This window comes from Odontesthes bonariensis, chromosome 9 (assembly GCF_027942865.1).
Source record: "Odontesthes bonariensis isolate fOdoBon6 chromosome 9, fOdoBon6.hap1, whole genome shotgun sequence".
Classification (NCBI taxonomy): domain Eukaryota; kingdom Metazoa; phylum Chordata; class Actinopteri; order Atheriniformes; family Atherinopsidae; genus Odontesthes; species Odontesthes bonariensis.
In genome coordinates this window covers 17,401,291-17,427,161 of record NC_134514.1, presented here as the reverse complement: position 1 = coordinate 17,427,161, position 25,871 = coordinate 17,401,291, and the positions used below count along the sequence as shown (strand labels likewise).

At 39.3% G+C, this 25,871-nt stretch overlaps 2 protein-coding genes across 4 annotated transcripts; one reads left to right on the top strand and one right to left on the bottom strand.

Moving 5' to 3' along the window:
- The first annotated feature begins 245 nt into the window (after positions 1-245).
- Positions 246-6,317, top strand: mre11a (MRE11 homolog A, double strand break repair nuclease). 2 transcript variants are annotated; one of them, XM_075474404.1, is made up of 20 exons: positions 246-266; positions 924-1,003; positions 1,166-1,298; positions 1,437-1,597; positions 1,692-1,779; positions 1,866-2,007; positions 2,106-2,220; positions 2,308-2,493; positions 2,595-2,766; positions 2,863-2,943; positions 3,028-3,157; positions 3,552-3,652; positions 3,743-3,913; positions 3,998-4,057; positions 4,127-4,316; positions 4,919-5,005; positions 5,134-5,195; positions 5,309-5,370; positions 5,529-5,622; positions 5,916-6,317. In XM_075474404.1, exons 2-20 carry the CDS (start codon positions 984-986, stop codon positions 5,955-5,957), a joined length of 2,097 nt encoding a protein of 698 aa, XP_075330519.1. In that variant the 5' UTR covers positions 246-266; positions 924-983; the 3' UTR covers positions 5,958-6,317. The 2 variants fall into 2 exon arrangements, with proteins under 2 accessions (XP_075330519.1, XP_075330518.1); XM_075474403.1 differs by lacking the exon at positions 246-266 and adding an exon at positions 271-290.
- Positions 6,318-6,587: 270 nt separating this feature from the next.
- tmprss4a (transmembrane serine protease 4a) lies at positions 6,588-15,038 on the bottom strand. Of its 2 annotated transcripts, none has more exons than XM_075473438.1 (13): positions 14,602-15,038; positions 11,477-11,531; positions 11,089-11,229; positions 10,742-10,894; positions 10,520-10,646; positions 10,314-10,433; positions 9,685-9,728; positions 9,271-9,433; positions 8,993-9,159; positions 8,563-8,658; positions 8,307-8,449; positions 8,001-8,153; positions 6,588-7,763 (listed from the first exon to the last, which is right to left on the bottom strand). In XM_075473438.1, the coding sequence occupies exons 1-13, from the start codon at positions 14,605-14,607 to the stop codon at positions 7,752-7,754; spliced, it is 1,380 nt and encodes a 459-aa protein (XP_075329553.1). In that variant the 5' UTR covers positions 14,608-15,038; the 3' UTR covers positions 6,588-7,751. The 2 variants fall into 2 exon arrangements, with proteins under 2 accessions (XP_075329553.1, XP_075329554.1); XM_075473439.1 differs by having other exon boundaries at positions 14,606-14,750.
- Positions 15,039-25,871: the final 10,833 nt, after the last annotated feature.

The window sequence follows — 25,871 nt, the reverse complement described above, 5'->3', positions numbered from 1 at the left end:
TCTTGGATATAAGATTGATATCTACTCCAGCTTGGCCCGGTAGACAATTGGCGGATAAAGTTTAACATTGAAGTTGAGGGTTGGGTTAACGCGGTGTGTGTCTATGAATAAAGCAAACGAACATATTTAGCTCAGCGGAAATGTAGTCCTCTTTAGCTGCGATTTCTTAGTTTAAAAGAGCGATGCATCACAATAAAACTACAATGACATAGAGACATCTGTGGGGGGCGGGTCGTTGCTTTGCAAGAGTTGCCGGGAGTTTTTTGGTAAGTTGAGGGTCTTTTTAGGAGGTAGGAGGCATGACTTGTTGTTCTGTCTTATTGCACTTGTTTTTTGTACATTACAAACAATTAATTAAAGTTACGTTCCTCTTTTGATGGTGGTTTACGTTTAGCAATAGCACAAAGTTCAGTTCGTGTTAGCATTTCACTAATAGGTGTTTCACTAGAAGTTTATGCTAGCTTTTTATCGCGACAGTAAATGACCATTCAGTTACATGTTACTGTAGCTGCTATATTAACTCACAAGGTACTATGAAATACCATGTGTCTGTTTTGCTATGTGCATCATGCGAATGTAAACAGCAGCAACAAGCACACTGGTGAATTGTGTCACAAACACGTCGTAGCTAATATTCTAATATCGAGCTTGACATCTGGGTTGACTGATGAGTTCTGTTTAAAGTGATCATAAGTACTGCATGCTCCAGTGAAAAAGCACATGTGCCACTGACCCAGTGACCATGGTAAATGTTAAAATAGCAGTTAGAAATACCTCAATCTAAGAAGAAATATAAGAGATACTTAGAGCCAGTATGTATGTTTACTTACAAGCAGAAGTTTAATTTTTGATTTATTTTTTTTTAAGTAGCATGTTTTAAATGAAGATGTTCTGGATTATATGTATCCTCCTTTTCTCTGCAGGGGAACCATTTGCTGACAACTTATCAGGTGTAAACAGATCCTTCGGTTTCTCACTTCATCATGTCCTCAGATAACACTTTGTGAGTTCCTTTAAATTCTCTTACTTGATCTCTCAATGATAATAAGTACTGTCTCTATCCAGTTAATGTACAGAGAAGACCCATTACATTGTTCAGGTAGATGGGTTGAGGCCGATCGAATGTATGAGCTGTGTTTCTTTGCGTTGCGTGCTGTTTGTCTAGGGATGACGAGGATACCTTCAAGATACTGATTGCTACAGACATTCATCTCGGTTACCTCGAGAAGGATGCTATCCGTGGCAACGACTCCTACAAGACACTAGATGAAATCCTGGAATGTGCAAAGACGAATCGGGTGCGTCCAAGTCGGTGGATGTGTGCGGGGTGCATATTGGCGATTCAATATCAAATCCTAATATATCCTAATAAAATCTCTGTCAAGTCTTAAACAAATAGCCTCTGTTTTCCTTTGGCACATTTTTTTGTCTTGTAGGTAGATTTCATCCTCCTGGGGGGGGATTTGTTTCATGAGAACAAACCATCACGCCGATGCCTCCACAGCTGCATCTCTATGCTAAGGAAGTACTGCATGGGGGACTCGCCTGTAACCTACAATATCCTCAGCGACCAGACCATCAACTTCAACACGACGCAGTCAGTCTGTCTCTTCTTCTATTCTTCTTGGTCCTCACCATCAACGATGCGTGGGTATTCAATTATTCGTAACATATGTGCTGATGTGTTGTAGGTTTCCCTGGGTGAATTATCAGGATGAAAACCTGAACATCTCCATTCCTGTGTTCAGTGTTCATGGCAACCATGATGACCCAACTGGGGTGAAACACAACGCCCAAACATTAGTGTCAAGTGTGCTTTTACTGCCTGCGTTTTTTGTCCTGATGGTGTCTTTATTTCCTTCAAGGCCGAAGGTTTGTGTGCACTGGATCTGCTAAGTGCCTCTGGTCTCATCAATCACTTTGGTCACTCCCACTCTGTAGAGAGGATAGAGATGAGTCCCATCCTCATGCAGAAAGGCAGCACCAAGCTGGCCCTGTACGGTCTGGGTGAGTTTGTATTTTTGTGTTATATGATGGACAGTTAGTGCCCATTCCTGAGATAACTTTGTTGTTAACCTTAAATTGTTGTATGAATGTGTGTGAAGGTTCTATCCCGGATGAGCGCTTGTACAGGATGTTTGTCAACAACCAGGTTAGCATGCTTCGCCCCAAAGAAGACCAAGATGAATGGTTTAACCTCTTCACAATCCATCAGAACAGGTGTGTCCCCACGTAAAGTTTTTGATTTATACAGCTCTATTCTACACATGTTTCATTTAATCACACCTGTCTTAATCTTCTGTTTAGGAGTAAGCACGGCCCAACAAACTACATTCCAGAGCAGTTCCTGGATGACTTTCTTGACCTGGTGGTGTGGGGTCACGAACATGAGTGTTTGATAGCACCAACAAGAAATGAACAGCAGCTCTTTTATGTAACACAGCCGGGAAGCTCTGTAGCCACCTCCCTGTCTCCCGGAGAGGCCGCCAAGAAGTACAAACACACAAACAAACTCATCAAATGATAGTCTTCAAATTAGGACTGTATTTTTTAAAGGCTGCTGTTGTCCAACCACTATGTTTTTGTGAATCCAGGCACATTGGGCTGCTGAGAGTGAAAGGCCGTAAGATGAACCTGCAGAAGATCCCTTTAAAGACTGTGCGTCAATTCTTCATTCAAGATGTGGTGCTGGCAGACTTTGAAGAACTCTTCACGCCTGATACACCACAGGTCACGAAGAAAGTGGAGGACTTGTGCTATGCCAAGGTAACACTCAAAGTTCCCATTAATCCCACAGCACAAGTCTTAATACTTCCTGCTCAGCCTTGTTTAGTCCCTTCCTTCATTTGTCCTTGTTGTCAGGTCTCAGAGATGATAGATGAAGCTGAGAGAGAAAGACTTGGATGTCCGCTCACCCCAGAGAAACCTTTAATTCGGCTGAGGGTGAGATGGACACACATGTAGGGTCTGAACTCTCCTTCCCATTGACACTTGCTACAAATACTTCCTCTTTGTTGCCTTCACCAGGTGGACTACAGCGGAGGTTTTGAGACGTTCAACACCTCTCGCTTCAGTCAGAGGTTTGTGGACCGTGTGGCCAACCCAAAAGACATCATTCACTTTCTCAGACGGCGTGAACAAAAGGAGAACATTAAAGGTCTGACGCAAGCCAAATACACTCTGTTCACCGTTAAAGCAATACAATGTAACTTCTCAAAAAGCCCATTATGGAGCTCCCCCTACAGGCTTTTCCGAGAGCAACTCTAGTCCGGCTGTTATTTTAAGGTAGAAATGTTACATAGTATTGCTTTAACCCAGCATAGAACAAAACGGTTGAAGTGCCATATATATTTTCACATAGATTCCATGAATTAATTAGATGAGCACCTACCTCCGGATTGCATAGACAGATGCTGATTTCCTAAAGATAACGATGAAAAAGTAGGATGGCAATATGTTGCCATTATTTTTTCCCCGTATTCCATTGACGCTCTGGGCAAGCTGTCCAGCTAATTGTTTTCTCTGTGTGATGTGTTTCTTGTACTTTTTAGATGAGGTCAATGTCGATTATGGCAAGCTGTTAAAAACAGCTGCCATTGAGGGGCTGAGAGTGGAGGACTTGGTTAAACAGTACTTTGAGGCAGCTGAGCAGGTGTGTTAAACATAAGTCATGCTTACATTACTGCTAGGATTTGGAATATATTAATTTTATCTACAGTCAGCTCCGTTTTTGTCTTCATAGAAGGTACAGCTGTCGCTGCTGACCGAGCAGGGCATGGGAAAGGCCATTCAGGAGTTTGTAGACAAAGACGAGAAGGATGCCATCGAGGAGCTGATCACCTACCAGTTAGAGAAGACACAACGCCATCTTCTGGCCAGAGGAGTAACCTCAGAGCAGGATATAGATACAGAGGCAAGATGGTGTAGCAAGCTTTGCAAGTCGGGTTAATGTTTATGTTGTTGGGTGTTATAACACTTAATGTTTGTATGTCTTTAGGTTCGCCTTTTAAGAGACTCCAAAAAGAACACGACAGAAGAGGAGAACGAAATCAGAGAAGTAAGTCACGATTCGCAAACGTCTGAAAGGATGTTTCTGCTTCCTGTTTAATATTTCCCACTTTCTTAGGCCATTAATAGAGCCAAAGCTCACCGGTTACAGCGAGGGGATGACCCTGCTGATCCAGATATGCCAGGTGACTTTGCAGATGTCGCGATGGACTCAGACGAAGGCTCAGCTCCGTTTCCTGCCCCTACACGAGGCAGAGGGCGAGGAAGCCGAGGAGGCCGAGGACGAGGTGGCCGAGGCAGAGGCCGAGGTGAGAGTGCCACATGGACGTCTAAATGTTTAGTCAAAAGCATAGGTTTGGGACAAAGCTATGATTCATGGCAAATACACAAGAATAAATGACAAAGTGTCTGAGTGGAAAGGTACACAAAACACAAAGTCTTTCAGTGTTGGACGGCCAAATTGTTGCCTAAGATTAAGATTGCTGCGAAAAAGCAACTACATATAATTCAGGTGGACAGCCTCGGCCAAAATTTTGTTCTTTTATTGAGCTGATCCCATAGTATTAGAGGACGACCAGACATGAACTCCACTGTTTAAAGGTATTTAATAAAAGACAACACAATAATGTGGAGTTATTCAAAAGTTTATGGCTATCTGTTCTCAAGGCTTTTACGACAGTAGTGTTACATCCCACAACTGTAGGGCGAAAGAAGCCAGATTCTCTAGTGTTGCTTTAAATGGTCACATAAATGGGATTTAATGATGCTATTTCCTCTGACTCAACAAGATAAGACTAAACTGGCAACCATATAATCATGTGAAAACAAACCAAATGCAAAGTATACATAATCGGTGTACAGAGATTCTTTTGTAAGTCCTTCTTCCACTGTTGGTCATGTGTCCATCCAGGTGCAACTGCTTCCGAACCAAAAGCAGCTGGCTGGGGTCGTTCACAGAAATCCTCCGCATCGACCCAAAGCAGAAGCATTATGCAGGGTAGGAGAGTGCTAATTTAGGCTTCAAGTGTCACAATTGATATAAATACAATCGTGCTCTGCCTCTAGAGAATCACAGAGAATCCACGAAAACCTTCACTTTTCAAACTTTTTCATCTCATCCTTCAGCATTTCAGTCTACATCCCAGAGATCTCGGACTGGAGCGGCCACATCTTTTACAGCTGATGAAGTAAGTTTGGCTCAGGAATAATGACACACCCATAACTTGACACAACGCTTTTATCCATGCTCATGATATCAACCATCCCCCCAACCCTGGTTCTTCTCTTCATCCATCTTCAGGTGACCATTGATGACTCGGATGAAGACATACCTGTAATGAAAGCTACCAGGCCGGTTGCAAGGTTTGCACATTTTAGTCTAGAGTGTTTTAAGAGAGAAAATTTACATTGATACAGAGATTAACCCTTTTTTTTCCCCCTCTCACTCTTTACTTTAGTTCTACATTTTAATCTCTGTATTCTGAAAAGTAAAATCTGGATTTTCTCGTTGCCTGACACAGGCCATCGTCGTCGTCCTTTCCTAAGTACAGCTCTCAGAGTCAGAGCCAGTCGTCTCGAGGAGTTGCATTTGATGACAGTGATGATGACGAGGAGGTAAAGAGATAAGGGTTGCGGGTCTCAGGAGTGCAGGGATGCAGACTTATGTTTTATTTTTCCACTTGTGAAAAGTGGCGACACGTGTAAGATAAAGTTACCATGTAACCGTGTGTTTGGAGGAATCAAAAGTTATCTGAACCCCTAAATACCGTAGGCTTTTACACTTTTTACAGAAAATGTATACCTTTACTTTTGATCCGACATATTCTCGCGAAAAAATTAACGACACTTATCTACCATGTCTTCAGTTTTCCCTAACTAAAGTTTATTTTTTTTTCTTCTTGATGCAGGACAACCCATTCAAAGGCCCCAGCCATCGTTCAGGAAGATAACCACCAGTGCAACCATTACGCTTTATGTGTTAATGTAGCTGATTTGATAACATAAGGAAGAAAAAAAAATTGATTTGTGAGCAAGCTGCTGTTGTATTGTTTTGGAGCTCTTCAAAGCATGTGAATTCAGTTTTCTCAATTGAATTATTACATTTGTCAACCATTGTTGCACAGGGAAAAAAAACAATCTTAATTAAAGGCTTCGGGGTGCAAGTTGGTGGAAAGAAGAAAGTCACCACCACCCAACCCAGCAGGTAGAGAGCCTCTGGGCTTTCTATTTTAACACTGACCGCTGTTGGTTGTTTTTCACTGGTCTTTGTCGTTCTTTCTGGGTACAATAAATGTTTTTCATACATCGTTTACCGAATTCGTATGAGGATTTTTGTCTCCCAAAGGCTGTGGCTACAAAGTCACATAGCGTTTGAAAGTTTGAAGGTTTATATAATGATTCACGTAAACTTTGGTTCTCTCTTGTTCCCATAGTTGCCTTCGGTTCAGAGGGTGTGCACACACCCTCCAGGAGGCGCATGACTGAATGGAACAGGGAGAGATCTAATGTCGGTACATTCACTTTCATGACTTTTGGAGAATACCACATTATCTCACAAAACAAAAGGCCCAGTTCCCTGGTGAAGGTTGAAAGCTTTTAATATATTTAAAAACTATTTACAGTAGTAGAAATGAACAAAATGCACCATATTGACAGTTATCAGCAACCATGATACTCACACAACATTGAAACCCCCTGAAACGCAGTTCATATTCACAAGACAACGGTGTATTTTACTTGAAAATTCCAATTCAGGAGGTATTTTAATGTTACAACTGGAATGAGAATTTTAAAATGAGGAAATAAAGATTGATGGAAATTTACCCGTTGAAAGTTACACATTTTTATGAATAAAATTGTATCATTTGAGCAGGGAAGTAAAAAAAAAAAGTGAAGTGACCAGCACTTTCAATGTGACCATTAGTTTGGGTATTTTGAAGACACTCCAGACATTACACTGTAATTCAGTGAGGAACACATAACAGTAGATATTTTTTTTTTATATTCAGTGCATTATCAGACAAGTTACGTTAATCATTTGCACAGACGGTAAGCTCAAGTAACTCCCTTCCCACTTAAAGTGCTCATTTGAATCATTCTATGGTAGGAAATAAGTCTTACGTCTGTGCTGTAAAGAGGGAGGACATATCCACTGGGAAATCAGTACTATACGTGCACTCAACTCTTATAGTGGGTCCATTGCATGAATCTTCACACGTCACACCAGCTCCCGATGACACAAGTCTGTCACTTATCTCTACACAGCAGTTTAGTACAAGAACCCACACCTAAAGTTATCGCTCATACAGCAGTTACCAAGTACATTATCTGTACCATTGATCAAAGTTTCAACTTCCACTCAATTTTAATCTTGTTTTATCAACTCAGTTAATTACTGACTTAGGTCTGTCAAAGACAGCATTATAGAAGCTTAAAAACATGTTTGTTTGAGCATTCTGCCATAAACTGGCTGGTGGCCGCTAACATAAATATGTCCCCTGAGATAAGAATCTAAAAATGGCACAGACAACATCTGAAATAAGTTTTATGACGTGTGTGTGTGTATGTGTGGGTGCAGTGTTTATGAATATGGCTGTTGGACAGTTTGTCTGTTCAGGTGCGTTTTCAACTTTCCCCCAGTCCTTCTCTATTCTTTACATCGAAACAAAAGCTTCCTTTCAGTTTCACAGTCTGAAGACGAGTGGAATGGAGTCTTGTAGTGGCTTTGGCCACAGTGGTCAACATCAAGGATGTTTCTGAAAAGACAAAGTAGAGATCATTGGTGACAAGGATGTACATATTGCATTTTTCTTATGGTGTTAGACTGTTATAAAAGTGAAATACTCTCTGAGCAGTTACTGTGCAGTTCAAAACGGAACAGTATTGTTATCAGTTAGGAATATATTTTCTTTCGCTGTTCTTGAGAATTAAGAATTACAGCCTCTGAGTGGAGTTCACCGACACAGATTTGGAGCATATCCTACATGTGATACCTCTATGACTGTACGAATCCAGTTGAGCGTATTTTCCACATTGCAGTAGACCCCAGGCCTGTTCTTCTGTGCACAGCCTACGCCCCAGCTCACCACTCCCACCAGATTCCACCGAGAGGAGGACAAGTACACCAAAGGGCCCCCGCTATCCCCCTGGAGTCAAATACAACACAAAAATAATTGATCATTGAGAGTTTTTAAGATCTAAACTATTTGCAAGAGGAGGACATTTATAATGGACATATACAGAGGATACATCTATTGCAGACCTTTGTTAATCTTTAACCTGAATAAGTGGCTTATTACCTGGCAGGCATCCACTTTTCCCTCCAGGTAACCAGCACAGAGCATTCTTGGCGTTATGTAACTACCATACAGCGTAGAGCTCGAACATGTACTCTGGCTTATCAGAGGGATGCTGGCCTTCTGCAGCGAAGGAGAAACCTTCCCTAAAGGCAGAACAAGGATATAACTGTCAAGTGAAAGGGGGCAAAATCTAAATGAAGGAGAAATGGTGTCTGTTCTCAAGGTAGTAATGATGAGATGGATGTAGATTTCTCACCATTTTCCTCCAGGGATCCCCAGCCTGTGACAACCATGGAGGCTCCGGCAGCCAGCCCGAAAGGTTGGGGAGGTAAACAAACTGGCTTTCGGCTCTCTGGAATAAAATTATTATTATTATGAAAGTTAGAAATAATAGTCTCTTTTAATAAAATTTTACAGTTTTAAGGTACAGTCTAATAAAGCTGCCCTCTATTTAAGCATTTAAGATTACATGATTAAATAATTAACTTATGACAGTGGCTTAATTATATCAATACTTAAGAATTTGCTGTTTGACACCAGACCACTAGAAGGCAGAAGAGTAAAGCCTACTGAATATATGTCCTTCCATGTACCTCATCCAACTTAATCAAATTTCAACTTGAGCCATATCATTTAAGATGGTTAGTTAACAAACTCATTGATAATTGATAGATATGAAATCTAACCTCCCAGTGTGATCGGACTACTGAGTCTCATGAGAGCTATGTCGTAGTCGTTTCGATCTGGATTGTAGTCTCCGTTCAATATGATCCTGTCGACGTAGGAACCTCCTAATGTGCTCATGTGTGTCTGTCCTGACACCACTCTCCACCGACTCAGCTCCCTTTTATTGCTGCAAAGCCCAAAAGAAGATGGCAAAGAGGAATTGGCAGCATGAGTTCATGTGTCAGATGTATACGCAACGGAAAATTCAAATGAAATGATGCACAGAGTCTTCACAGACCCAGTAAAGCAGTGGGCGGCAGTGACGACCCAGCGAGGTGACACCAGCGAGCCTCCACATGTATGTTGGTCACTTTGCTGCAGGCTCACTTGCCAGGGCCAGTCCTCAATGGAAGCATCTGTTCCCCCAACAACACGGTCCTGAGAGCCCACCTGTCCACAGTCTGAGAAAGAAAACAGTTTTCTTTTTTATTGTGTTTCATTTCAAAGATTGATTCCTTTGTTGATTAATACGTCAAATTTCTTGCATTCAAGTAACAACTTTTTATTCCTCTACAAAGTCGAGCGACATGTTTTGAGGAATGGTGAGCTGCTCTGTCAAGTGTTGTTGAGAGTTTTGCTCTTAGACATGTACAGGCCTGTCAGTGCCAGACTTACAACAGGAGTTCAGTCAGTGACTACGGCCCCCACTCACCTGAACAAGTCAAAGACACCACAGATCCGGATCTGCACACTTTGCTGTTTGAAAAAATAAAAAAAAGGTGTGATATTTTAAAATCTTCTATAATTCTAAATCTGAATGACCACAAAAATCAGTGAAACATGAAAAAACAAAGTCACTCGTTGACCTAACTTGACTCCCTGTTGAACTATGTTCCCATTTTTGTTCTGCTTTGACTCGGTAAAGCACCTGTTTTGTTCACTTTCACGATAGGCACAGAGGAGAGAAAAACTGGGGACGTTCTTTTTTTTGGGAAGAGAAACTGTTTTTTTTTTAATGTGAGAGAGGTCTATCAAGGAGAAGAGAACTGAGAGCAAAAGTTAAATTTCAAAAGCAAAAAAGAGAACCGAAGTGGAATTTTTTCTAGCAAACAATATACGAAGCTTCTCCTTTTTTCTTTCTCCAAAGTTTCCATAATATTTGAGCTCACTGAGACTGCCTGATGCTTAAATATAACAATACATTTCACACAAAAAGGGACACATGGTACGAATGCCTCCAAAACGCATGTTTAAGTCATATTTAAATATATGTAGCAATGGCACATAATCATGTCATACTGTGAGGCTGCCTTATGATGACAGATGTTTTGCCCTTCTCACCGTTCCATGGTAGCCTGATGTATGGGTGTGCTCGTGGTCTCAGGCATGACAGCTCTGAATGGTCCATTTTCTAGGGAAAACCCCAAAGTGTCCACTCTGACCATGGAGCTACGAGGTTTGCTGTGAGAACATAGAGGGAATGATGTTTGGCCTGACTTCATGCTGAATAACCACAGATTTTCGATTTTTAGTGGCTGCAAACTCACTTTGTGTATCCAAGCTGCGCACAAGCTGTCTGTGTGTGCTGAGTAGTCCAATCATCGCTGCACACACTCCCCCAACCTGCAGCAGGACTGTACACCTGCAGGATGAGCTGATCTGAAGAGAGGCGCACTGGAGGGAGGCATGGTATAGAGAGAATGAGGAGTAATTTCAAACGTTGTCTTTGTCTGCAGACACCGTGAGAAAGTTTCAGGTGCGCATTTTACCTGGAAATGTTGTGTTGACTTTAAAGTCTGACAGACAAGTAAGTTCATCTTCTCCTCCTGCACAGTCATCTTTCCCATCGCAGGCTTTGTCTATTGGGATAAACTTCACTGAACGTTTGCAGAAGAAGTATTTGCTTTCAATCAGCTTCTTAACTGTAGAGAAAAGGGTTGGAAGAGTTGGGATGACGCAAGTTAGAAATGTTTAACGGCCAGATGTTTTCATTGATTGTAAACCTTTGCACAAGTTTCTCATAGTTTCTCTCACAAGAAAAGACTAGTTTTGAATCCTGCAGTGTAACTGGGTCTGTGTCCTGCAGGTGAAACGACAGGCAGGAATTTTGACTTACGAAAGTATCCCGCAGTGATCAGTGTGCCCAGTATCACCACAACTATTAGAAGAGACAGCAACACTTTCTTCGTCTTAGACGCCTTGTCTTTCTGGGGCTTTGGAGCCGTCATGGGCTTTCTGCGATGGCCTGGCTGTGGAACTGCAAGCGAGAGCATCGTGAGAGAAAAAAAAAACAGGAAGGGACAGGAACATGAGATGACAGAACAGAAGTGACAGAAATGGGAAGACAGAAAAAGAGCAGAAAGGTAAAAATATATCTTGAACTGAGTATAAAGGAAGTTCCCATGTCAGACCAACCCTATAGTTTGAAACATAAAACATGGTATTCAAAAGTTTCTCATCAGCAACACACAGAGAACAAACACAAACACAGACTGATTGCTTACCTGCGTGCCTTGTATTCAAAGGTTTGGAACTATCATCAGGCACCAGAGCAAACGTCTAGGGACAAAATGAAAAAGAGACATAAGACAAGGTGTCGGTACAACAGCGGGGCTTCCACACTGCATGCCTTGGGAAGAAATGGAGAGTTTGTGTGTGTGTGTCACTAGGTCTGTGATTGAGGTTTTTTTTTTTTTTTTTTTTTTTCCCACACAATTAATGTTAGTGTAAAGAAATATTTGGGTGAGTAAATATCATACATCTGTCCCCAAACACTATGAAATTAGAACATAGGCCAAGAGAAATGTGGATAATACAACTCATAATGGGGAGAGTCATCACCGGTCAGACACACATACATACAGCTGGCATGTGTTAGCTGTAAAGTTACACCCATTTGCCTCTTTGGGCATATATGTACTATGTAGTGTAGCAATGTCTAATGAGACTTGATTAGTCTTTTATTCAAATGCAACTCATATTGTAAAAAAAATATAAAAATCACACAGTAAAGTCACAAGATGAAACAAAGAGGGGTAACCACCCTTTATTGATCTATGAATAATTGCATAGACAGTTAAAGTCGGTATTTTGTGTAAAAGAAAATTAGCAATGGAAATGCATCAAATATGCTGAGATGCTAGCTCTGTGTCCTTGTTGAAAAATTGTTAGACATGGACAGACTGATGGTGATGTTGTTTATATTTTCAATCAACGACCAATCACACCCACTCTTTGAAACTAAGAATCTAGTTTACAAAAAAAATACACAGACAGGTAAAATGAGTCACACTGCTCATTTGTTACAATGCAATGTTCTGTTAAGAAAATATACATCCTGGCTTTCTCATGGATGTTCCTTTGACATTTCCAAGTACCCAAACATTTTGCAGACCAGTCCTGCACCCCGGAAGGCTACAGTACCCCCTCCCCACAATAGCACCCTCCCCCAGTAGGACAGCGGTTAGGCTTGCAATAACTGTTCAATTCTGAGGTGTTCACCCAGCTTCCAATCTGGGGAGATGTTTATTGTCCACAATGTGACTGTTCAGAGGTTTTTTGGCAGCCTGAGGAGGACCTGCTCAGCATTAAGTGGGTGGTCATAATGTTATGCGTTGCTTTTGTGAGTATATAGTTGGTGATTCATGACTGCTTATCAAGGATTCTTTGCATGATTTTCACTTCTGCTTTTTTTTTTCATATTTGTTTGCAACCAGAAGATGACAAAGTTTATGGACTCCATGAATAGAGCAAGGGTCGAAGAATGTTGTTGGGCAAGTTTTTTCTTTTTTTGCACTATCTCTGGGTGAATTGGTTATGCAGGCTTTGGCTATGTTCCCTGACACACCTCTATATAAGACAAATGGCCGCATCCAGCTGAATGTATAAAGGCTGAATACATACAATAAACACTGAGACACTTTGTTCTGTAGTCTATATGTCATGTCGTCAAAGCTTTCTCAGATTTCTCGTCACATTTAAAGAACGAATGTTGCCCTGTCGTGCTTTTAGCCTTGCAGCCTTTTTGTGTGTAACATGAGAGCTGTTTTCACAAATAACTGAAAATGTTATTTTGTTCACAGGACCAATGTATGGCCATATACTTTTCCTTTTATGTAACAGAACGCAAGGTGATCCTGAGATTTCCCCTCCTCAGATATTTTGGGGAAAAAAGATCATCTGATCCTCATTGTTTAAACATTTGTTGTATCTAAAGGGAAAAGTTTTGACCTCACACTGTATGAAGATACCTAAAATATTAGCCATAAAAAAAGTTATTGATTACATTTTACCACCCTGAAATAATTTACATGGCAACAAAACAGCAGGGGAGTCATCATCACCTGATTGGTATTAAGTATGAGAATGAATAAAGGCAGTACAAACATGAAAACTGGCACGTCATGCAACCTGGGGAACAAGAATGATGGCTTAAGAAATCAATGATGTCTGTAAAGGACAGAAACTTTCCTGCTTCGTGAAACTATGATGCACATGATCTGTTATTGTAAACACCAGTGACTAATATAAAACACTTTATGAACCAGAGCACAACTTCCAAACAGGCAGGCACGAGCTAACCTGATTATGTTTTTGTTGAGTCATAACAACCCGGAGGTGTATAGTTCAGCTAGTTAACCGGGAACCGTTTCTGCTTCAGCAAGAGAAGCATAACTGGGTCAGCCCAAACAGATAAAAGTCTTGACACGGAAAACCTTTTGTTTAAAAAAAGGCATTCCTTGCTGCTTCTCAGCTTTTCTGGATTATGTTCTTTCAAACTAAGGTGTTCATAAAAGGACTTTTGAGACTGTACATGTGACAAGTTGGATGAGTGTTAATCGATGGTGAAATTCTACTTCACACATTTAGATTTTTAGGGGCAAAAACAAATATATGTGCACTTCAAAGAGCCAAACTATATATTGTGGTCAGCTTGGAGTTTTTGTAGTCACAAAAAAAAACCGTGGCATACATCTGTGGCTCTGATGATGATACCTGATGAGTAATCAATGATGATAATTGCTGCTGTACGGGGCAAACGGTGGAAACACACACACGCATATTGTTGAAACCATCAGCACTGCGATTGAAGATACATATCTTCAGAGTTCACAGGGGATTTAGAAATGGTTCTTGTTGCTACAACTGAATAAATAGGAGAGTTAATTGTAATGGACTGGCAGCTTGTCCTGCCTCTCACCCAATTGACCGCTGGGATAGGCTCCAGCCCCCCCGCGACCCGACTGACGGATTCAGCGGGTATAGAAAATGAATGGATGGATGGAATTTTCTTATAAACATAGCATTCTGTGTTAAATCCCCAACAATTGTGCACATATCAAACCTGTTGGAGAAGTCCATAATCTATAATAATGGCACAATAATTTCTATTTGATGATCATAATTACTGCTAATGTGCACACACTTTTGGTACAATCCTTTATATAGGGCAGCTATATAAGCTTAGTATTGGTGGAGCTGCTGTTTCAGTACATGGCAGAAACTGGTTTGTTTCTTTCTGCCAAGTATGGTAAAAAGATTCTCACCAGGACATATTCAAATTTCTTCCTTCATGCTAAACATTGACCTGACCTTTTTATCATTCTATTTCAGTTTCAGTTGCACTCACCCACATGATGTTGTTGTCCTTCTCGATTTGCTGGATGGACCTCTTCCGTCTCAGTACAAAAAACAAACTTTGCCCTCCCTACCTGGAGGTGGAACTCCCCTAAAAAACTTGCAGTCCCCCGTATCCTTCTTCCTCTTCCTCTTGGTGTCCCGCTTCACTGGCTTAAACTGCAATACCTGCTGTGATTATGTCCCTCTCTCTTCCCTACTCCGTCCCCTTTTCTTTCTACAGTAGTGTAACTAAATCTGGCTTGAAGGATGCCTGGCTTGCCCCTCTTCGAAACCCCAAGGCTGTGATAAAGAGTGCTGGTGTACAGTGTTGTGTGTCGCCGCCACGCAGACTTAGAAGTGGTTGATTTTGAATAACCCAGCCCTGCTGACAAAACAAAACTAAAGTCCAGGTAACCTGACACTTCAACCCTCCTATCTTCCTACCTGTGTGTCTTCCACTGTTTCGTCCCTCCCCCCTCTCATACCTTCCCTGTCAACTTTTAAGAAAACTTCTGGAGCTCTTAAAGTTAGATTTACTGGTAAGATATCTCTTTTTGCCCCACTTTTGTGTCTTTTACAACACATTTGTCTTTTCAGTGTCTATTTCGCAAAATTTCTCCAAACATAGACACAAAGTGCAGCGCTGCATGGATACAAATATATGCAAAAATACGGAGGCAACACACACAACACGATGTTGAAAGTGTGTGCAATAATATGTCCGAAGGCTGAGGTGTGGACCTAACCTACTTTGTTTTGACAGATATGAAGTCAGTTGGCATAAGTCAGAGGACTGTCTGTCATCAAACTGTGACTCATGCAAAGCCACAAGCAAGGCACAGAAGAGGACTTTGAAAAACACGCTTCATGTTATATTCCCACAGCCTTTTGTATCATATTGAAGATTAGAGAGCAGAGTGTAATCATGTTTACCTTCACAATGCTGTCTGCCAGCACACTAACATATGCTTCTCAGCGCTAAGTGCTAGGTCCAGCTCCGGCTCATTAAAATATTATACATTTTTCAAGTCAACAAAGTACTTCACACATTTCTAGAAATGACAAAACCATTAATGGTATTACAATACCTCCCATTGGAGACACAAATGCTCGTACTTAATGCTCATAAAACATAAAGTTTCAGAGGAAGTTTCATTGTAACGTGATTTTGAAATTCAACACAAATCATCAACTTTATTGTTTTCCCAGACTAAATACTTTTCATTCGATTGGCAACCTTGAGGAATGCCAGAAACTGAATCTTGGAATGTGGACCGATCCTTTCACAAGCTGCTTAATTTTTTAGAAAGAATTTAAATAATCTATATCATAAAATTGAAAATATATATGTTAAAAAAAAGAACAAACGTTGGCTTGACAGCTTTAGTATGTTTTAGCTAGTTAGTTAATCAATAAACAATAAATCAACCAAAACACTGTTTTTTCTTTTGAAACATATTTGGCGGCTTGCATCAGATGTACAAAAAGTGCTTTTAATCTCATAGAAAAATGACAAACTTTACAACATGTCAAAGTAGCCTAAAACATAAGCTTAGTTTAAGTACGTAAAAGTAGGAGTAAAATTGCTACTCTAAGCTTTTATTGTCTTGTAAAAGTGTCCATAATATGATTTATTAAAACAAAAAAATACCACATGAGTGTAATAGTTGGGATTGGTCAGAATTCTTTCCGCACCAGAAATTTTAAATGAAATGACAGTGGCTGTCTCATCTCAGTCTTGACCAAAAGGGACAAACTGACAACCTGTGTAGCTAGTAAGAAAAGACTGACATTTCACGTTAGATACATTTTCTAAATGCTGTAACTCTTTGTAGCATTGAAACTCGGTTTTAACATGGCAACCATAGCCATAGAGGTTTAAAGTAAAAAGTATAAGAATATCACTGTTGCAGCTGCATTTAGATTATATGCTCTGATTGGATTATGCACTATAGTTCAACAAGCCTGAACATGTCAACATATAAAGACCACTACAGATACAGATTTTACTTCTTGCTTTAGAAGGGTTATATTGGCCTTTAAAGATGCTTCTAAAAATGTAGCCACTGTAAATGTTTTGGGACACTGAGCAGAGATAACAAAGGGAGAGGGGTAAAAAAAAAGCTTGATTTGGAGTGCGAGAGACTAGATTGACAAGGTTGACTGAGGAGAAAGAGCCTTTGTTATAAACAGCAGCTGATTGTGTTGCTTGACCTCGACCACTGGATGCCGTGATCCTGAAAACAAATTTCCAGACTTTCTTCACTTTGCAAAATCCCAATACAGTAGCAGCAGTTGTCTCATACATTAACAGTGGATATAAAAGTGGACAGACGGCTACATCTTTAACTACAGGTGGGTTTGCATTTTCGACACACAGCTTCACACTCAGCCAGTAGCTGCTGTTAACCTTGTTGTTATTAAGGTATGCTATTGCCAGGACATTTAGAGGCCCCACCCTGGAATGAAGAATAGTCTGTGACCGCTTTCTGTGCAATTATCTGACTTGGGTTCAGTGAAAAGAGCTTCCTTTGGATGTCAAGTTACCACTTGATGCTGAAGTAAAGAAAAAGTAAATTAAACATCTTGTTACCCTCCTTCCCTCCACTGTACTTTATCCTCCCCTGCTGCTGCACATTTCTCACACAGCTTATAAATCACATGACCTTCAATAGCCTTACCTTCAGTAGCAGTGGCTGCACAAAGAAGCAATGGAGAGATCGAATGATTTTAATATACACCCTTGTTTGAGTTTTTTAAAATCTCAGCTTTCACTGCTTGAATAATCAAACTACGTCATTTAGTTTATAAACAGATATCAACTCACAATAGCCACAGTCCACATCAGCTGGAAGAAATTTGTTAATTCATTATTCTTTATTTCTTGTCAATAAAACCATCTGCTTCAAAGGTATTTTCCATTGAAACTGGATTCTCTGGACATCTCAAGGACAACTAGTTATTCTGCAAGCTTCCTGAACAGCATTCAGGTCAAACAAGTTACATATTAACGCATCCATGCAGGGTTGTTGCTGGGATGTTTTTACTCACAATCAGAAGCCTACCAATCCTTCTATTTACGTATAAGGCCTAGTGTCGAAGAGCATGTTTGGAAAATTCTTATTTTACACCAACTTTCAAAATAAAGCAGCAACAGATTAAAATACTGTTTGAATTTGATCTCTTACTTCAAATAGAGCTTAAGTTTTACTCGACTTTGATTGGTTTTTGGATCTTGACAGCTTTCTATCATCTGTTGATATTATTCAATACATTTCCACTAAAAATCATGAAGACAGAATTGATTTACAAGTTGGAACATCCCCTTTAAAGAAACGTGTATCCTTATCAGACCTGTTGATGAAAAGTTAAAGTTTAGTGGTTCAACCTCAAGTTTATTTCAGGCTTGAGGTTAGTTCATCTAACCTCACATCTATAACTCACCCAAAAGTTGTTCATTCTTTTCTCCCACGCTATGATTTTGTTGTTGAAAAGTACACAACCATAAGGATGTCATGATGGTTGTGTGATTGCGTATTTGGAGCTGGATTTTGGAATAAAATCAGATAAAGAAACATCTGGAAGACATCATAAGAAATCATAGCTCACTGCACTGCAGTCTTCCTCACCTGCACTGTAGGTTTCAGTCTGCTGCTTTTTGTCAGTAAAACACCTGAAGGTGAGCAAAAAACTGGTCGAAGAAGTAATCCCAGAGTGAAGTTGTGCATTTTTTCTCTGAGGACAATCTGAAGCAATATTTATCGTCTCAACAGGCAACACCCCTCAGAGTTCCTTCATCCCACCTCTCTGCCCTCCACCACCACGGCAAACAAACTCTCTCTCCCCTCTGTCTCTCTACATCATTCACTCACACACACGCACTCACGTACGGTCACACCATTTTTCCTTTTAGAATTAGTTGGAATATTATCAGAAATGGTTACAATTAAATAATTAATGACCCAAAAAGCCGCTCTGTTATGAATAGACGTTAAGATATTCTTTTCGATCTTTTATTTCCCTCAATGCACAAGATAAAACTATTACAAATCTATCTACTTTGCAATGAATTCATTATGTGGTGGTTCAATCAAATTGTAAACAACTCTGTTGCACAACTCTCCTTTGGGAACTTTTCTCTATTGATGCTATTGTATCATTGGTCAGCCACTTCCTGATAAATAAAAGGGGTTTCAGCATAAGGAAGTACTTGTGCTGTCTGATCAGAAATGTGAAAGGTAACACATATTATGCAATATGTGTTGTCCGTAGCAGTCTCTGATGCATGAGAGAGTGAAAAATAATATCATTCTAGAGAAAAGGCTCTGCTGCCTGATGACCTATTATTATTATTTCTCTAATCACTGTGAAGATCAGTGACATGTTTACTGTGTGATGTAGCGGTAGAGAGTTACTCTTTACGGGAAATATGCAATAATGCTTACGAGAAATCTCTTAACAATTTCCCAGAAATACATTGTCTTTTACTCACAGTATCAGCTAACATACAAACAAAGGTACAGACTGCATTTGTAAAACTGGACATGTTTACAATACATCTTTCCAAAATAGAAAACAAAAAATGGGACTTTTTCTCATGGTTGGAGAAACTATTCAATACAAGGAAAAACAGTCAAATATATATGATTATTGAATTGTTCTCATGGAACTTAAAGAAAATAAATACAGTGTATGCACTGTTGTGTTTTCAGCCTCTACCTTGGCAGTTGTCTGTCTGTTTCCCCTCCCTGTCACTTGAGTTTCATGCCAGAAACAGTTCATGATGAATGTGTACGTTGTTAGCTGCAGCTCCTTGAAAACCTCCACAGATATCTGGTTGCTGCCTTCACACCCAGCCAGAGAGTTGACTACCAGTTTGTTACGGTCAAGATAATTGTTTGCTTTGTGCTCTTTGTCACACACTAACCCTCTGATCCTATTTGCCAATGAGTCATAGTCTCCTTGCAGGAAAAACGAGCAATTCATTGGTGTACCAGTTAATCCCAGATATCTTTGGTAAAAGTTGGTAGAATTACCAGGTGAATAATGAGGTGGGTGTTGGTAGTGACCCTGAACTCTCTTTCACAGCAGGTCTGCTCAAATGAATCCACAGGACCTCAAGTGACCATAGTTAATATTTAAACTTTGGTTCTCTCAGCGGGTATGCTGCCCTATTCAATACATTTTATATACAATCCCCTGCCATGGATTTGTGATTTTAGATTTGTCCTAAACAACCCGAGCCAAAAAAAGTTGGAAGTTTAAAAGTCCAGCTGCACAATCAAATAAAACATGGCTAATGTGTTTTAAGCAATCATTGTCTAATACATATAACTTTTTATCATGCAAATCTCTAATTTTGCTTTACTGAGACTTTAAGCTTTCAGATCTAGGCAAGGAAAGGCAAGGCATCTTTATTTATATAGCGCATTTCATACCACAGGCGACTCAATGTGCTTTACATAAAGACAAGGAAAAGAACAGCATAAAGCAGCATAAAAACAAGAGATTTAAAGAGAAAAAAAATAGAATAAAAATTAAAACACAGTTAAAAGCAATCAAAGAAGAGGGGAAAAGAAAAATATAAACTCAACCATAAGCACACCGAAAGAGAAATGTTTTTAACCTGGATTTAAAAGTGCTTACAGTTGGGGCTGTAAAGTATCTAGTAAAGTAAAAAGTAGAAATTTTTGCTCCCATAATGTATTGGAAGTAAGTAATACTTCCTGGTATTATATTATATCCTGGTACTTCTGAGTTAGAGGTGTTTCTGGAATCAGAGACAGGGCTCCGAGCCAACTTATATCAGATATCTAGGTGTAGATTTCCTATTCTGTGCCCCTGTCATCGTTTTATTGCAGATATACAGTATAAAAAAGTGAATCCCAATATAAACTGTTGAGAGACACAATTTCAACATTATTCTTGAATATCACCTTACCAACAAACAGTAAACTCTTCCTCATGACGAGTTAGGAGGGATGGTGATGCTTCAAGTCGGCCATCCTGACTCATTAAATGGTTAGGTTCAGGTACCAAAACTACCCTTTGGTTGGGGTTGGGTTAGGGTCAAGCGATCAAGTTGAGTGATGATAACAAAAAATTACCATTTCACAACATTTACCAAATGTGTTGAAAAACTGCCACTTCAGGATATGAACTGCCTTGATTTTCAAGGTGTCCTGACATGACAGCAGTATGTGATGCGTTGAGAGTAAGAACTGACTCTCACTTTTGGCACATGGTTTTTGCCTATTTTGCTTTTCATACAGTTTCTATTTTTATGCAGCCAAAGCCAGCAAATGTGACTGGGCAGTAGTTGTTACACTATGTCGAAAATTGAATCTTTTAGGATCAAAATCTTGTCCCGTAACCCAAAATGTCTTCAAATTCATATGCAGATGGACATTAATCCACACAGAAAAACAACATTGCTGCCAGCCACCAGTTGCAAAACAATGAAATTGGTGTTCGAGATCGAAATGAAAAACGTGCTTATTTTCTATACAGAGTAGGAACATGAGGCTTTATTGTAAGTCATAACTCTGTAAGAAAAGATATGCTGTATCACCTCTGTGTTTTTGAATGAAAGACCTCCGTCTCTATGAAACCTTGAAAATATTTTGTGGCTCATGTTTGCAGGTAGACCCATAATGTCAGACTGACTCACTCACACAAGGTAAATAACAGGAAACTCTTCACTCCTCAGAACTGATGACATCTTGTGGATGAGTGGTATGTTTTTCAGAATTGTTTTTACAGCAATTCTCGACTAGCTTTGTAGACGTTGTTCGTCATTGTGCCTTTTTTTTGTGCATGTTCACGTATTTATATTTGTCTTGTTGAAGCAGTACATCAGTGTTTTAGACTTAATACATTGCTCTCATTATATGCTCAGGAAACAATTATGACATGCCAAACAGACAAATGCTCAAAATAAAACTACTAAGATCACACCTTTGAGCATGTCAGAGAATTTATAATGGGTTGTTGTTTACTTTCATTCACTTTAATGCAATGTGAAACTGTTTAAATAATGCCTCATTTTATAGTGAGGTCAACACGGATTCCCGTACAACAGTACACTGCAGCAGAGCTTTTACATTACACAGATTATACAGATACAGTTATTACAGTACTTTATTCAAATTCAAATTTATTCAAATATGGGGATTATGTGTTATGAAAGCTGGAAATCCCTCAAAAGCAAAACAGCCTTAGTCTTTATCTGAAGATATTTACTGTATGATAATTAGTACAATTCTGACAATTTTATGGTTCCATCTAAAATGGTTCCGCTTCGAAAAAAAGATGCGATGACTCAGTTATCTAGCAGGAGTCACTGACTTGTTTGTATGTTCGATAGTATCCTGGTGAGAAAATGCATTTCTTTTTTTTGAGAGTCATAAAACACAAGTTGAAGATTTTCATAATGTAATTGAGTTTCCTGGACCTCCATGAAACAATCATTAGTGGTGAATAGTTTGGTAACAAGTTCAGTGTACTCTCGAGTGAGCTTTTAAAGCACGACGGTGAAGGCAAAAGGCCATGAGAGCCACTTTGTCATGATGTCTGTTAATGAAGCGAGGCTGAAAAGACAGTAAGGATATGGAGAAAGAAGATGGACCGGTTTAAAAGAATGACTGGTATGAGGACATGGCAGACAGACGTCAGCAAAGAAGGAAGAAGAGAGCACCGTGTTGGTTCTTTACAATCAAGACATATTTTTCCATAAAAGTTGATGTCAAGTAAGTGAGTGACAGAGCTCAGCAGCTAAACGACGGCAAGGAGAAAAGAAAAGGGACAAGATATAACAGCGGTCATTCTGGCTAGTCAGCTATGGGGAATGGTGGTAAGAAACTCACAGCTTAGGCACTTTCAGTTCTGTTAAAGTAAGAGATATGTACACAGAGAAGTTCCAGGAATTGCTTGATTCAAATGTGTCTCTATTCAAGTACCTTACTTCTCCTGATTTTCTTCTTTATTGTCATTGTATTTGGATGCGTTGCTGGGTTAATGATTCTGTCTCACACAACAATCGAACACCAGCTCTGCTTGTTTCCACATGCTTTAAATGTTAACATGCATTAACGTTTAAGTTTTAGAATATGTGTTTCAAATCCGCATGTACATTCAAAAAGATGTCTCTGCTAGACGTCTTCGTCGAGATTGACCTTACAATTTCATCTCTGAAAGGTGTTATTCTGTGGTTGTGGTCTAACAACCCCTTTTGTTGGTATTCACAGTAAACTCCACGGCAGTCGGGATTGCTGTGGGCTTTGGGATCCTGGCCATCCTCTTCACCATTGGTATTGTACAATTCTGCTGCAAGCACAAATGCAAAAAGTTGAAAAAGTGCTGCAAGAAAAAGGGTGAGTAGTTTACTGCGTAACAAGGACATCGAAGTTACGAACAGGTGTATTTTCTTTCATATTCCAATGAAATTTCCGATGCTGTTTGTGCCACACTCTATGATCAGATGTAAAACCTCAGAGATAGATATCACTAACATGTACACATATGTGATGTTGAGTATATGCCAAGCAACAGTTAAGACTGCTCTGATAAAAATCTGTCTATTATTGTAATAAAACAAGCTCATATTCATATTTCCCCTTATTTTGTAGAGCCAACCCTGAAAGACAAAATGCTCACGTAAGTAGATTGTTTTTTCTTTTCAGTTTTTGCAAGTATTATTTCCTCCTTTTAAATACTTTGCGGTTGCATGGGTAACCTCGGTATGCCTGATTTTACAGCAAGGTCGGCTTAAAGAAGTCACCGCCTCCATTCTCCATCAGCGGTTCAGTAAAATAACAATTTCGGTGCGATTGAAAATGACCAAGATGGAAGGCAGGCCACTGAACTGTCACTTTCCTGCACAAAACATAGTTTTTGGTGTGTATAATTGTCTGTGTTTTGCTGCTGTACTTAAAGTTGATGTTTAAACCTATGTAAGATGTTTGCTTAAATTTCCTCTGATTGATGTATGATTTTGTATGTAACTGCCTTTGAACCATGTACCTGCCGCTTGACCAACTTTGTTTTTAAGTTACATCTTTAACTTATTGCTTACTTATTTTAGAAACAAAAAAAAGGCAATGCATGTGATTATGTATCACATGTAAATACATATATGCAAAGATGTTTTAAGATGTTTTTTTTGGTAACTTTAACATGACCAAATAACATGGAAATAGATATCATAATGTCACTTTGTCAGTTTTGATATGCGTCATAAGACACTGACACCTCGCTGTGGTATTTCTCCTGATATAAAGCTGACTATGTGCACGCACGCACACACAGGAAAGCAGATGCATTGCGCTGCTGGTGAGAACCTTCTGAGGTGAAGGCAGAATATCTCAACAGCTCAGTCGCATCAACCAGGCGGATCAGTTTTCTTGTAAGCTGCAGGTGACTTCCCTCCAAATTCACATATCTACTGCCTCTCTGATACTTTCTATGGTTGACGAAACTTAAATGTCTCATTGATTTCCCTTAAATGAAACTAAAATGTGTTTGTCTGAGTCTGATACTTTTTCCACATATGAGCTGTCTGCAGTAGGGTGAATAAAGGTAATATGTTGCTGCATTCAGTGAAAAACAGTCATAACTGAGCTGCATGTTCTAGGATAGTGCTTCGAAGGCTTTATCAGAAAGGAAATTATTTTGGTGTTTTGGTTGTTTGATTTCACATCTCCCTGGATTCCCCACTGTGTTTGGACAACATATTTCACTTTAACCAAAACATACATGGTAGATCCTCTCATACTGTTGAACACCTGAGTGCTTTCTTTGGCCATATAGTACACTATCAGCTCTATATCTACTTTTTCAAAGTAGAAAGTTCTGCTTTTTTGATTAAGCTATTTTTGTCAGCTGATTTGCACTGATACAAATATATCATGCATCTGTGTTTACTCTGGTAATTGGATATGCATGAATGGTAATCTTGACATTCACAGTTTTTGCATTTGGTTATAATCTTTTTCTAGCATATACACACTCATATACAATATATGTATATTCAGTATATATATATAGTAACCTTAACGTGACCAATAAACATGGTCATCATGAATGTATGCACACAGTGCTGTGAAAAAGTACTTGCCCCTTTACAGATTTCTTCTGTTTTTTATTTTTTGTCACTCGGCTTGTTTCAGATCATCTAATAAATCAAACAACGATAACCTGTGTAAATACAAAAAAAAATTAGTTTTTAAAATTATCATTTAATTTATGAAGGGAAAAAAGCTATCCAAACCAACCAGGCACTATGTGAAAATATAGAAATATAGTTGCCCCCTTTGTTAAATCATGAGTTAACTGGGATTTACTACACACACTGATATATATCAATATATATATATATATATATATATATATATATACCCTGCACTTACAAACAAAAAAAAGAATTGGGAACTTAAATGATGAATCACACTTCCCTTAAATGAGAAAAATGTCATTCCAGCATGAGATTACATCTGACATTCGTCAGATACGACGTACATATGACAGAACAGCTTAATATCACAAAAAGGTGTATCATTAACACACTAAATAATATAAAGTTTTTCTATCTTTTTTTTGTATTGTTTCACATGAAGTAGTATGACAGAATGACTCCATGCTTTTACCCCAGCCATTTGGCGGTTCATTCTAATGGGATAAAAAGACACATCAAAAGTTTAAGATGCATATGAATGAGACAGAAAAGTGTTAAGTGCTATTTATTTGTGCTATTTTCTATGCACTGTCATAAAATCATGCTGGACAGAAAGGAACGCTCTTACTGCTGGAACAGTTCAATAAAATTTGTTTTCTCAAACCTTAGCATTAACTAAAAATTGTCTCTCTTCCCCTTTTTTTATACTTTATTGCACACATAGAGAAATAAGTCATATGAGTTTCATAGCAGTGTTCCTGGTATCTCACAATTGAGCCCTGTTGACATTATTTGTTCCCTTTGTTGTCAGCCTGATGTGGGACTTTTTTGAACTGGGTGGAAGTGTGACAGAGGAAGTGTTTGTTTCTTACTTTAGAGGCGTCACAACCGCAGCCCTAGTTCCTGTACTCAGTCTGCATTCGGGGATCCCAAGCACAGCTATGTGATCTGTAATGTTCCATCCTTTTGGTAAGCTCGTGTTGATTCAGGGTTTTCCTGGTGTTTGCCCAAGTAATGGTTTCTTAAAAGCATTATTGTGTCGTTGGTTTACTCATCTGTTCTTTTTCTTTGCGTGTGAACATGTTTGGAATTTTACAGAACAGTCCAGC